The following is a 13,151-nucleotide window of genomic DNA, read 5'->3' as shown; positions in this document are numbered from 1 at the left end:
TGTTTTTCTCTTGCTGCCTTGAAAATTTTTTTGTCTTTAACTTTTGCCATTTCGATTATGATATGTTGGTGTAGATCTCTTTGGGTTCATCTTGTTTGGGACTCTTTGAGATTCCTGGACCTGAATATCTTTTTCCTTCTTCAGATTAGGGGAATTTTTAGCCATTATTTCATCAAATATGTTTTCTACCCCTTTCTCTCTTCTCCTTCTGGAACACCTATAATATGAATGTTAGTATGCTTGATGTTGTCCCAGAGGTCCCCTTAAACTATCCTCATTTTAAAAATGTATTTTTTCTTTTTTGTTGTTCTGATTGGGTGGTTTCCACTATTCTATCTTCCAGGTCACTTATGCATTCTTCTGTATTACCTAATCTGCTCTTGATTCCAATTTTCATTTCAGTTATTGTATTCTTCAGCTCTTTTTTATATTTTCTAATTCTTTGTTGAAGTTCTTACTGTGTTCCTCTGTTCTTTTATTGAGTTTGGTGAGCATTTTTTGTTGTGTTTTTTTTTTTTTTTTGCCGTACTCGGGCCTCTCACTGTTGCTGCCTCTCCCTTTGCGGAGCACAGGCTCCAAACGCACAGGCCCAGCGGCCATGGCTCACGAGCCCAGCCGCTCCACGGCACGTGGGATCCTCCCGAACCGGGGCACAAACCCGCATCCCCTGCATCGGCAGGTGGACTCTCAACCACTGCGCCACCAGGGAAGCCCCTGGTGAGCATTTTAATGACCATTGCTTTGAACTCTTTATCAGGTAAACTACTTATCTCCATTTCATTAGGGTAGTTCTTTCATTTGGGACATATTTCTCTGTCTTTTCAATTTGTTCAACTCTCTGTTTGTGTTTATAAAACTAGGCAAGACAATTACCTATCTCAGTCTTGAAGGTATGTCCTTTTGTGAGAGTCTCCCTATGCAGTCTCCGTGTGCCCAGTGGCTTTGGTGGGAGAGCTGGATATGAAGCAAGCATGGAGAGGGGACTTTTCTGGGGCATACCAGGGCTATCACTGGCACGGGCTGGAGCTGGGGGGTGGGGTGGGCTAGAGTTGGAGCCTGGTATGGACTGGGGCTTCTCCTGAGGTGTGTTGGGGGCTGCTGCCTTGGTGAGGGGTGGGGACTAGAGCTGAGCCAATCACAGGCCAGGGCTTCTTCTGGGGCATGCTGGGGGTGCAGCCTTGGTAGGTGCAGGCTGGAGCCAGGGGGGCTAGAGCTGGAGTCTGGCACAGGCCAGGGCTTTTCCTGGGGCATATGAGGACTACTGCCTTGACAGGGGTGGAGCTGGAGCAGTGCAGGGTCTCCCTCATGGGTGTGGGTCCTGACTAGATCACTTCTCTTCCCCTCCTATTCACCTTGGTGTATTTTTTCTTTATATCCTTAGTTATAGATGAGCCATTCTGCTGGTCTTCAGGTCATTCTCAGAGAGAGTTGTTCTATATGTAGTTGTAGTTTTAGTGTGTCTGTGGGAGGAGGTGAGCTTAGGGTCCTCCTACTCTGCCATCTTGGCCCTGCCTCTACCCCTGAGTTTCAAATTCTCAAAATATTCACCAAGAAGACACTAAAAATATGAACTATCCACTACCTTTATATGATGTCAATAATGTGAGCAGCCAGTGTTCTCTGTTCATCAGCCAGGCAGCAATGGAATCATGGGAAAGGGTTGAAAATATTAAATTGCAAATATTTTCTAAGGAAAATCATAATTTCTCATGTTTATTCAGAAATGAGTATCCTGGAGTTCCAACAGTTCCTTAGGCTCAGCGTTATTTTGTCTTGTTGAGGATCTATTATGTACCAAGCTTTGTCACTCTCAGACTGTGAACTTAAGAACCGGATGTGTACTAGATGCTGTGGACTCTTACTTCTGGATCCACAGCATCTAGTACAAACATGTAAAAATAAAACTAAACCAGGAATGCAGCATACAAAGAGAGTGAGTAATTCTGTTCACCATGGTTGGGTGTGGGTCAGGTTTTTACAGAACATATGCTTAAGGAAGTTGCATAAGGGCAGAATTTTAAAAGAGCAGTAGGAAATTCCAGGAGAACATAGGCATTCCAGGCAAAAAACATACTAGACACAAAAGCACAGAGGAGTAAATATTGCTTGAATTTGTGGAAATATAAATGGTTGAGGGTTAAACTGAAGTATCAAAAGATAAGCCTAGAGTAGAAGGCAAAAACCAGATCAAATGGCTTCATCTTGCTGAAGAGCTTGAGCCAGCCCTGGAGGTAGTATGGAGCCAAAGAAGGTTATGAAATATTGGAGCGACTGGAAGTGGCATTTTAGATGGCTTGCTTTGGCATCACTCTCGCACAGGTGGACTGCAAAGTAGGTATGTCTAGAACCAGGGAGAACAATTCATGGTAGTCCATAGAGGCCAGCTGACAGAACTAGAGAATAGGAAGGACAAGATGGAGTTAGCTCTGGAGGGACAAGCTAAGAATACCCAGCAGAGTCCCTGTTCTAAGAGCTCGGTCCAGTGAGGAATTACCTGCACAGTTAGAAATATACTTCTTACGTGCAAGAAAAGAGACTCTGTCTTGAAAGAGAGATTAAGAAGTGGTTGAGACCATGAAATTAGCAGAGACTGCCACGGTGTAGATAGTGACAAGGACGTAACTCCAGCACTCAGGGTCAGCAGAGGAAGATCACTGAGTTTAAAAGGCTGATAACCATAGCAACATTCTTGAGTGATCACCGCCAGGCTGTAGGAGTTAAAAACCAGGTGTGTCACCTCCCTAGCTGGCCCAGGCTTAGGTCTCCTGAAGCCTAAGCTTAACCTTGGTGGGAGACTTTGAAATAGTGGTAGTAAAGCTTTTAATAAACTCCACAGTACAAATATCTCATTGCTTTCCAAAAGGTATTTTCAAAGATATTTCTAGGTGTAACTTAGAAAATTCATTTGAAAATTTTGTTTTCATTAATCTTTACTTTTCTATTCTGTTTTTAGATGCCCTTCGTAAAAATGAAAGGGAAAATGTTTCACTCTCGTGTAAACCTGAAAACAGTTTTTTCCTACCAAATGAAGATTTCAGGGTCACTTGGTCCAGGGTGGACAGTGGGAATTCTTTGGTCCTGGCTCACTTTCTGAACTCCTCACAAGAAACAATTATCAATGAACCCCTACTTTCACGGAACAAAATTCTGATAAGCCTGCATGACTTCTCTTTGACTTTGAAGGATCTTCGTCTTTCAGACAGTGGAGAATACCTGTGCAACATTTCTTCAAGCAAATATACTTTACTCACCATCCAAACACTGTATGTAGGTAAGTTACAAGTAGGGTTGCATAATGGGTTTCGGGTACAGCAGTAGAGATTGTGAACATCAAACAGGAAAATTAGGTTGCCATTTCAAGAATACCTTTGAATAGAATTTCTGAAAATACTGTTTACAGGGATACTTCCAGTCAAGACAATCTCCTTCCTTCAACCACAGGCAAGTCTTGCATTGAAAAAAAAGAAATTACTCCCAGAAGATTTCCTTTTTAGGGTTTCAGGGCTTCAGAAATGAAGAGGGAACCTATATGTTTTGTTACTCTGTGGGCTGAGCATCTTCAGTTCCTGTTACCACTGTGCCTCAGGATCTGGGTTTGGGGAGTTGAAGCTGTGTAGGTACAGGAGGAAGTTAGAATTTGGACTCTGCTGGATGCTGGGGAAGCATGGTCTGTGAATCTGGTGAAAACAGTTACCAAAGGGCATTTGAAACATTACGTGTATGCCTGATTCGGCTCATTTTTTTCTTACCTCTATTGGTAGCTAACTGGTAAAACTCATTAATTAAAATATTTCTAGTCCAGTATCCATAGAGTCATAGACTGTGTACTCATGAAGTTGACTTTCAAGGTGGGCTGATCACCCTTACCCTTAAGTGATCAACTTGACATCATGGGAGACCACGGCACTCCTCTTTCTATTCTTTATTAAAATATAAGTCAGTGGAACATATGTTTTAGAAATATTTTTATCATTATAGTTATGAAAATTAGGAGAAATAACAGATTTGAAGGTTTGGAGATTCTATGTAGTGCGTTTTGGAGATAAGAATACAGAGTTGTCCTTGGGTCAAGGACAACTTCAAATAGATAGAAACTTCAAGACACTGAGTGATAACACTCCCTTTGTAGAGTTGCTACTTTGAGGGCACTGAAAACTGAGATGCAGATGAAGCTCCTATTTTTCCCCAAAATAGGACTGTCACTTTTACATAAAATACAGTTAAGCTTTAATTCTATTTTCTTAAATGTTGGATTCATTTTGGAGTTTAGAAAAATAATCAGGAAGAAACAGTCTGAAGACCACATCTGGCCCATCTTTCTAATTAGAGGTCTAATTTTCAGTTTACACAAAGTGAAGCATCATGACCATTCCACCTCTGTCAAAGAAAAGCTTTTCAGAACCTCTCATTCTGAAGTAAAATACTGGTCAGTTGAGACTGCAAGAGGGTTTGCCCATACTTCCCCCCAGAAAGAGGTCTATAGCAGGAACTACCCCATCGGGGCAGGGAACAGGAGAAACACTCTTTCAAGGAAACTTGCTGTTCTGTAGTGAACTGCAATTTTCTGCTTGCTGCCTTGCCCAGGAAATACTGCAGTATTTGAAAAGGAGGCCCAGATAGTGGGGCTTATGATTCCTAGAGTCTGGATCTTCTCTAGAAAGGTTGCACTGAATTGAATGAAATTAAATAATTCTTGCTAAATTTTGCTGCTGAATCAATATGTGATCTTGGACAAATCCCTTTACAGATGGGGGAACTGAGGGTCATGGATAAAGTAAGAAGCTATACATTGCAGAATTTTCTTCAGGAGGAAAAATATGCCTATGAAAACACTTTAGGAAGTCAACATTCCTACTTAATTACTCCTTCTCTACGTGGGTATAGAATTTCAGGATGACAAATGTGTGGAGAGATAAATGTTTTATTGGTTGTAAACCATTAAGTAAAAGTATATTCATAAAAACTGACATCCATTATATAGAGCTGTTCATTTTAAAGAAAAGCCATAATTATCTTCCCCCCTGAATTTGACCTCTGTTCTCTAATGCTTGCTCCTTACTCTTTGGTAGAACGTGGATTATAAGATTAGCTGGTTCTGACTTTGGTTACTCAAGGTCTCCAAGTTTCTGGCTTCTGAGTTCCCCACTTCCTTTAATACCAATTATAACAATGCTAGTTCCAACCAAGATGCTGAAAAGAGTTCTGGCTCCTCCAGTTATTCCTGAGGAGCTCCAAGCACTATCGGTTATCCTGGTGGTCACCTGTCACCTTTTACTCAAGATCATGGCTCCTACTCAACTCTTCTCATCCCCTCTGCACTACTCATCTCTATTCCTCTAGGATCCTGCCTTGTCCAAGCCAAGGGTACACTGCAACCTCCCTTCATCCCCCAAGGAATACACTAGGCTGAGGCTAGTTTGTAGTCATAATTATTCCTTTGTAAAAGTGTGTTGATTATCTTATTACAGTAAAAAACAATAGACTTAAAATACATAGAAGACTCATTGTCTCTCAAGTTTTCAGACTTTTTCTCTCCTGACTCTCATCCCCACTAGGCCCCAGATTGGTTAATATCACAGCTTTGGCAGGTTTCCCACAATAGACACATTGAGGTTGGGAGTTATTATTTATGCTCATGAACAACTCTGGTCCAGACAGGGCTGTTGTTCATATCTTTAATGGGTCTTTTCACTAGGAAGAGTTTTTTCACTAATATGAAATCTGTCTCCCATCCAGAACGCAGAAATAGCTAGTTATAAAATTAGTAAATATACTCTACTCACCATCTATACATTTTCTTTTATTTTCTGGTAACTTTTCTTCCAGCTTATAGACTTTTTGTTGAAGCAAGTCAAGGAACAGTTGTCGGAATAATTTCAACATTGGTGGCAGTCATGGTGGCAATTTTGTTAACCCTAGCTGTTAAATCAAGAAGATGCATGTCTTCCTACACAGGTAATATCTCATGGAGGATTTGGTCTTGTGCCTGGGTGTTCAGGTAGAGGTGTATCAAAGATACACCTGCAGCTGCACACCTACACTGCTGCTAGGCATGTAAATAGATCTGAATTTTCTGCAGAGCTGTTTTTAAACTTTTTCAAAAATTCTTTAAAAGGTGCCCACATTTCCACCTAACTATTTACTTCTAGGAAATTATCCTGAGTTAAATGGTCAGAGACACAGCAAGCTATATACAAGCACATCCATTGAATCACACTGCCAGTTTTTCATTGAATTTTTTTTTTTTTTTTTTTTTGGCGGCACGCGGGCCTCTCACTGTTGTGGCCCTCCCGCCGCGGAGCACAGGCTCCGGACGTGCAGGCTCAGCGGCCAAGGCCCACGGGCCCAGCCGCTCCGCGGCATGTGGGATCCTCCCGGACCGGGGCACGAACCCGCGTCCCCTGCATTGGCAGGCGGACCCCCAACCGCTGCGCCACCAGGGAAGCCCCATTGAATATTTTAATAATAACAGGAAATTGATTAAATGAATTGAAAGTCACGTGTTATTTAAGTTGTTTTATTTCTCTTTTTTCTACTAAAAAGAGAAAATTTAGATATGGCAGTAAAATAATACACAGGATGATCTGAATTATCTTGCATTGAAAAATAGCTGAAAAGAAGCCAAAACGTTCTTTGCCTTTGTAGAGAGGTACTACACATCTCTCCACCACACATCTGCCCAGGTACTTCTATTATGTCTGGACTTCCTTAAGTCCCTGGGCTCTGTTTTCGCTTTCTTTGAGTTTCGCCTACAGTTGCTACTGCTCAAAGCAGCATTGTCCTTGATTGGCTATTTTATTTTAATCCTTGTTAAGTTTTTAAAAAAACTTTTTTCTAAGTTTTCTGCTAGAAAACTGTGTTACTTATAGCAGTTTAATTACTTGTAGTAATTTAACATGATACATTAAGATTCCATGGTCACAGGACTTCTAAAAAGACTTTGCTTTTATCAACAGAATTAGATCTATGAAAAGCTTGAATTTACTTATTTCCACATTTTACAGATCAGAAAACTAGAATCCAGAAAGTTAACACAAATTCTAAGTAGGTATGTGAAACAGACTCTTATAAGCACCACCTAAGATGACCCAGCTAACCAGTGGCAGAGGTAGATCTAGGGCCCAAGAAGCTCTCCCTCCTTTCATAATCTCTCCGAGAAAGCTCTGAGTGTCCTGGGAGGTTTAAATAGATCCCATGTCCCTTATTTTGATTGATATTTGCCTATTGCCCCCGCTGAAGTTAGGGTTATTTGATATAGCAGACACCATTATTGAAGGTAGGATTTTAAGGGTGATAGTGAGTGAGAATTTCACCAGTTGTAGCCCTGTGATTGTTTATACTAATAGGTCAGTCCCCTTACTTGTTGCTTCTCTTAGCTGCCAGAAGTAGAAAAAGATGGGAGGTTGCAGGTAGTCTAGTTTGTCCCCCACATGTAAACCCTAATATGATGATACTTGTGATTAGATAGGTTCCAATTATAGGAGAGGGGGCACTACATACTGCTCAAGAAGGATGGTTTAGTTTCTATATTGGAAGTGTGCACAAGTCCAACACAAAGTACCTGGCACACTCAAAACTGGACAAAGGGGAGCACAGAAGATAGTGCATTCCCCCAGAACTTTGCTAGAAAACCTGAACTTGAAGGGACAAGAAGAAAGAGCAGTGCCCAAAACCTGCAAGGAGAGTCATGGAACAAGCTGTGTTGTAAGGAGGGCGACCTTCACTCAGAGGACACAGATAGACTATAGGGAAGGAGCTAGAATAAGTACCTGATTTTGCCCTTCCCTCCCTTTGATCTCCACCCCAACTGGAAACCAGAGGGCAGAGAAGCCCTGCAGGTAGAACCCATCCAGGTCAGCTTCCCGTGGCAGAGAGCAGGATGGATCCTGATTCTGGAGGAGCAGGCAGGAGATATCAGAAAAAACCATGTTAGGGTATTGACCACTTAAAATAAAAAGAAGTTCCACAGTTCTGTAGTTAGGTGGGCTGAAAATATATTTCAAGCTGTTAAACTAAAAGTCACAAAACCTCCAGTTCCCAGGCTGTTGTTTCATATGTATGTTTTCTTTTTAAAGTCCCTTTTCTATTACTCTGTTTTAAAATGCCCTTAGTATAAATTATCCTAGATTTTAGCAAGACCCAGAAGGAAGGCCTTCCTTGAGAAATGACATTATGTCTCTTTTTCCTATCCATCACCACCTTGGCTATTTTCCATTGTTTATATCTGGTAGGAATCAGGCCAACAATCTTAAAGAGCCAGGAATTGCTGGCCTGGTTGAATTGCCTTTATCCCTGCTTTGGAGGACCCTGAAACAGCCATAACAATTTACTGCTGTCTGTTTCTGATGAGGTATTTGTATATTAAATGCATTTTTAATGCTGTTTGTTGGAAAAAAGATTTGAAGAGGGGAGTAACTAACGTGCTTCTAATAATATAATTATACTGAGGAGGGAATAAGGGAGAATTTGGGTGTTTGCAAAGCCATGTTTTTTTAAGTTCTGTTTTTTCTTGTAGCGGGGCATCCATCTGCTGATCAGAGATCTAGCCATGACGGTACTGCATAAGAAAACGTGGTAAGGCATTTCCTTTATCAAACTATTTATAGTATAAGGATGCTACTGTAAAAGGTAACTGAAGTTTTGACTGATTCACACATCATCATGCAGGACTTTTACACAGAAAAAAAGGCAGGAGGGATTGCAGGATAATAGAATGGGGAAAAAAATACACTTAGGCTTTTCCCACTGTAATTAAACATGCTCTACTTGCTTAAGTAAGTGTGTGCTCTTATCATCTCCAACTGTTATTTGTAAAGATGATTTCAAATGGCACTATGTACCAATATACTTATTATTCTGATGGAAACATGGGATTGCATAGGAGTGGAAGGCAATACAGACAGATAAAGAAGAGAAAAGCAGACTATAATTTCTGCCTGGACTCAGACTGCTGACCTTCTACACTTTTCCAGCCACTTCTAGGTTCCTTCAGAACTTATAATTCACTTACGAATTATAGCGTGATTGCATACTTCCTTTTTGCTGCACACCTTTTATTATTTATGAGTTCCATTAATCAGAATAAATAACAGTAAAGAGTGGGGTAAACTTGTTTTTCTACTTGTTAAAATCTCAGGAACATCTAGCAGGAAAATTAAAATTAACTGATAAGACCCAGACTTCATAACTACTTATTTTATAACTGTCTCATGGATCTTGGATTACAGATGCAAACAGTAGCTTAAAGCTCCCTCCTCCCAGAAAACAAAACAAAACACTACCAGCATTTAAATACTTAAGATAAAAATGGTTATTCTGACATGAACAATGGTGATTTTGAGTCCATTTTTCTTGGTTCTAGGCTCTTTCAGAATATTCATTCAGTAAAGGAAGTGAAGACAGGAATTGACAACACAGCACAAACATCCTTAATATCCAGTGATCTCACCTCCCCTTTCTTCACTGCGATTCCAGCAATGGCTTGTCATGACCCAACAATTCTGCCATTGCAAAGACTTGTGATAGTGGAAAGAGAATAATTACCTTCTTTCTCACGCCCTAAGAATCATTCATTGACCCCCCTACATGCATCAAGATTATAAATGCCTGGATGCCAAGGGTTCCAGTTCAGCTTGGAAAAGAACTATCCCATTCATTTACATTCCTGCTGCAATCAGCCCAGGAGGCTACAGTGAGGTTTCCTCCAAGAACTCAGAAGAAATGAATCACTAAGAGATGATTCAAAATCTGATTAACTAATGATGGGTGAGTGGTAGAAGCAGAAGTCACTATAGTGAAAAGGTGAAAAACCAGAGCCTAGAAAACAGGCAATGGATTTGCTAAAGTATTGTACTCTAGTTTTATATGAATGGTTAATATCAGTTTAATCAATTAGATTTAGTATGGTGAGTCTTAGGAGCCCCAAAGAGTAAGAATGTCAGTATCTCTAAGACTACCCAGGGTGCAAAGGGCCCTATCAACTCAAGAATTGACATCTCTGGGGTTGGGTTGTACCCTTCAACACCAGGGTTTGCATAGCCGAGTGACCCTAGTTATGAAGATAATTTGATTTACTCTTTTGGCTCAGTTGTCATATTGTTAATCAGATTTCTAATAAATTTAGATTTTCATAAATTTTATGCAAGGAGAGAATGGATAATTCAGCTGACTAGATGATCTGTTCTCAATTTCATCATCAATATAAAAGAAAGAAAGCCAAACCAAGACTTTTGTTAACTTATTCAAGTTTTTAACCGTATAGCTTACAGGAGAAAACCAATCCTCAATTGTGTATTAATACTATCTGATCGAGAGAGAGGCATGGACATATATACACTACCAAATATAAAATAGATAGCTAGTGGGAAGCAGCCGCACAGCACAGGGAGATCAGCTCGGGGCTTTGTGACCGCCTGGAGGGGTGGGATAGGGAGGGTGGGAGGGAGGGAGACGCAAGAGGGAAGAGATATGGGAACATATGTATAACTGATTCACTTTGTTATAAAGCAGAAACTAACACACGATTGTAAAGCAATCATACCCCAATAAAGATGTTAACAACAAAAAATACTACCTGATCCAATTTTCTTTATCAGCTGGACTTCTTTCACAATCTCCTACTTTGCACATAGCTCTGTTGACTTCAGGTATTTGCTACAATGTTGTGACCAGTGTTCATCACAAACGGTAAAGTATTAAGGACGCTTAAAGAAAAACTTTAGAAAAAAGCACATAAGACACTTGGTGAGGAGAAAGTGCTCAGAATTGCTCTAGTCTACTTACGGTGATGAGGGTGATAAATTTAAAGACCAAAGCCAACACATTGAGGATGGTGGACAAGAAGGACTCTGTGTCCTTCAACGCCGCTGGGTCCCTGAATTAATCTTAGAGCCACCTGTGTGAAGCAGGTTGGATCAGAGAGGCAGACTGCTGAGAACGACAGAATAAGGATTTATTTATTACAGAGATTCAACATTATAGAACTGTGGGCACTGGTGAAGAAGTCTGCACCAGGCTGTCCCCTCTGCATCTGGTGCTGGGCCTGAGGTCGCTGTCGGTCAGTTGTGCCAGCGGTCAGGAAGGACAGCTGGACACGGACTGAGGATGGACTGGAATTTATAAGAACAAACTGGACCCCATGCAGTCTCTCAGGGCCTCCAAAGTCAACACTGTGAGTGACCTGTAAGATGATAAGCTGGCGCCCATTGCCATGGAGCTGCATACCTGCCGGGCGAGGATTCTGACAGGAGCTGAGAGAGCTGTGGGTCCACAGAGCTGTGGCCCATCCCAGCTAACTCACCTTTTTAGCCTGGAGTAATAGTTGCCAGCTATCACTGTGCCTGGGGCCATACAATGACCTTATGAGCACAGAAAGAACCCAGCTGTTCCTTCACTTCTTCCTCTCAAATCTGGTGCATATTTCTCTTGTGACCAACTTTAATCCAGAACCACACAGGAAACGTACCTCCAGCTTAGCCAAACTGGTACAATACAAAGACAGCATACCAGCTATCACTGATCTGAACATCTTGAGTGGGTGTTGTTTCAGTATTGCACAAGTATGTAGCCTACATGGTTGTCCAGCAGGAGGGTTTTACCTACAAGTGCAAAATGACCAACTATGACTATATGTAAATCACTATAGAATGCTAAGAAAAGCCTGTTGTCTCCCACCATTAGTGGCTAAAAATACAGACTCACAGATGTAGAAATAAGGCCAGCAGAGTTCACTAACTTCAGTAATAACCATTTACCAATATGCCTTAGTCCCCGTGGACCATAACATAGCTCATGTCTTCTGTGAATATTACTCATTAAGAAGCAATATGGACAAAGTATTTTTTTAACATCAGAATTTAAAAGATTCTTGCATCTATTTAATTTTTCATGGGAAATGTTTACTTGCCTCTGAGGAAAGTTAAAAAAAAATCAAAAAAATCCCCACTACACTTGGAAGCAACAATATTCCCTTTTATTATTTCATTTTCTGATCACCTTGTTTAAACTACTTTTGACACAGCATAAACATGTTTTTTAAAATGTCTGTTTCACAAATGAGTGGATATATCAAAACAGAGACTTATAGATACAGAGAACAAACTAGTGGTCACCAGTAGCGGGAGGAGTAGAGGGAGGGGAAGGGGATTAAGAGGTACAAACTACTAGGTATAAAATAAATGAGGCACAAGGATGCAATGTACAGCACAAGGAATATAACCAACATTTTATAATAACTTTAAATGGAGTATAATTTACAAATGTCGACTCACTGTGTTGTACACCTGAAACTAATATAACGTTGTATATCAACTATACTTCAGTAAAAAAATTAAGTGTATGTTTCAAATGCAACTTAAGTTTCTGGCCATAAAACAGTACCTCCTTGTACTTCTCCAGCCTCTGTCCTTTATAAACAAGGACTGGTCATTCTTCATGAACCTGAAAAACAGAATATCAGCGTGTTCTGTGAGATTCCTGTGACTTTCATTAGTGCAACGCATACCAAGAACCAAACCCAGTGCTTTCCAGACGTAAGCAGGACTTAGCCAACTCTTCATTAGCTTCAAAGGGAGGCAGGGAATTGAGGCAATTATCTGCATGAGAGAAAGCAGACACCGGTAATTCACCGCAAGGGTGTGCTCGGTCACTCAATTTTTTGCGCGCCTTGCATTGCCAGCGAAGGCAGCGCCCTCTATAGAAGACCCCATGAGGGAGACACTAGCCACATCACCGATTTGCTCCACAGACCTGATGCACAGTTCTATGAGAAAACCTTTTCCTTTGGTTTATGACAGTTGAAGGAATTTCAGGCTCTCCTCCTGTGAATGGAAAACAGTTAGTCATTGCACTGCCAAGGACGATTTTCCTATTCATCTCTGGCCTCTCAGAAGCAATTTCTGCTTCACTCATTTTATTCTTTGTTGGAAATAATCGTGACAAAGTCGAATGCATTACATCTGTTTCCGAGGCCCTTCGACCTCCTGCAGCTGAGTGCAATTGCCGCACGTGTGAAGTATTTCCCTAAACAAATCCATTACGTGGGGTTGCTGGGCAGGTTCTGCACAGAAGACCCCAATCTGAGGCCATAACACTTCTCAAACTGAGGCCAGAGTTCAAACCACTTAACTGGATCTCTCCATATAGGCCTTATC

At 41.0% G+C, this 13,151-nt stretch overlaps 1 protein-coding gene across 9 annotated transcripts in view; it reads left to right on the top strand.

Moving 5' to 3' along the window:
* The window catches only part of HHLA2 (HHLA2 member of B7 family), a 160,329-nt gene extending 149,999 nt beyond the window's left edge, over positions 1-10,330 (top strand). For 7 of the 9 annotated variants that reach the window (XM_079922882.1, XM_079922885.1, XM_079922880.1 and 4 more), the window contains 3 exons: positions 2,954-3,271; positions 5,827-5,955; positions 8,232-8,350. In XM_079922882.1, coding sequence (XP_079779008.1) covers positions 2,954-3,271; positions 5,827-5,955; positions 8,232-8,311 — 527 coding nt within the window. In that variant the 3' untranslated portion in view covers positions 8,312-8,350. Of the gene's footprint in view, positions 1-2,953; positions 3,272-5,826; positions 5,956-8,231; positions 8,351-8,515; positions 8,575-9,361 lie in introns of those variants that run through there. The other 2 variants (XM_079922887.1, XM_079922888.1) reach the window with 2 other exon arrangements.
* The last annotated feature ends 2,821 nt before the right edge of the window (positions 10,331-13,151 follow it).

The sequence above is a fragment of the Stenella coeruleoalba genome, assembly GCF_951394435.1.
Source record: "Stenella coeruleoalba genome assembly, chromosome: 5".
NCBI classification, from domain to species: domain Eukaryota; kingdom Metazoa; phylum Chordata; class Mammalia; order Artiodactyla; family Delphinidae; genus Stenella; species Stenella coeruleoalba.
Note: the sequence above shows the minus strand (reverse complement) of the source record. Positions and strands in the feature narration are given on the sequence as shown.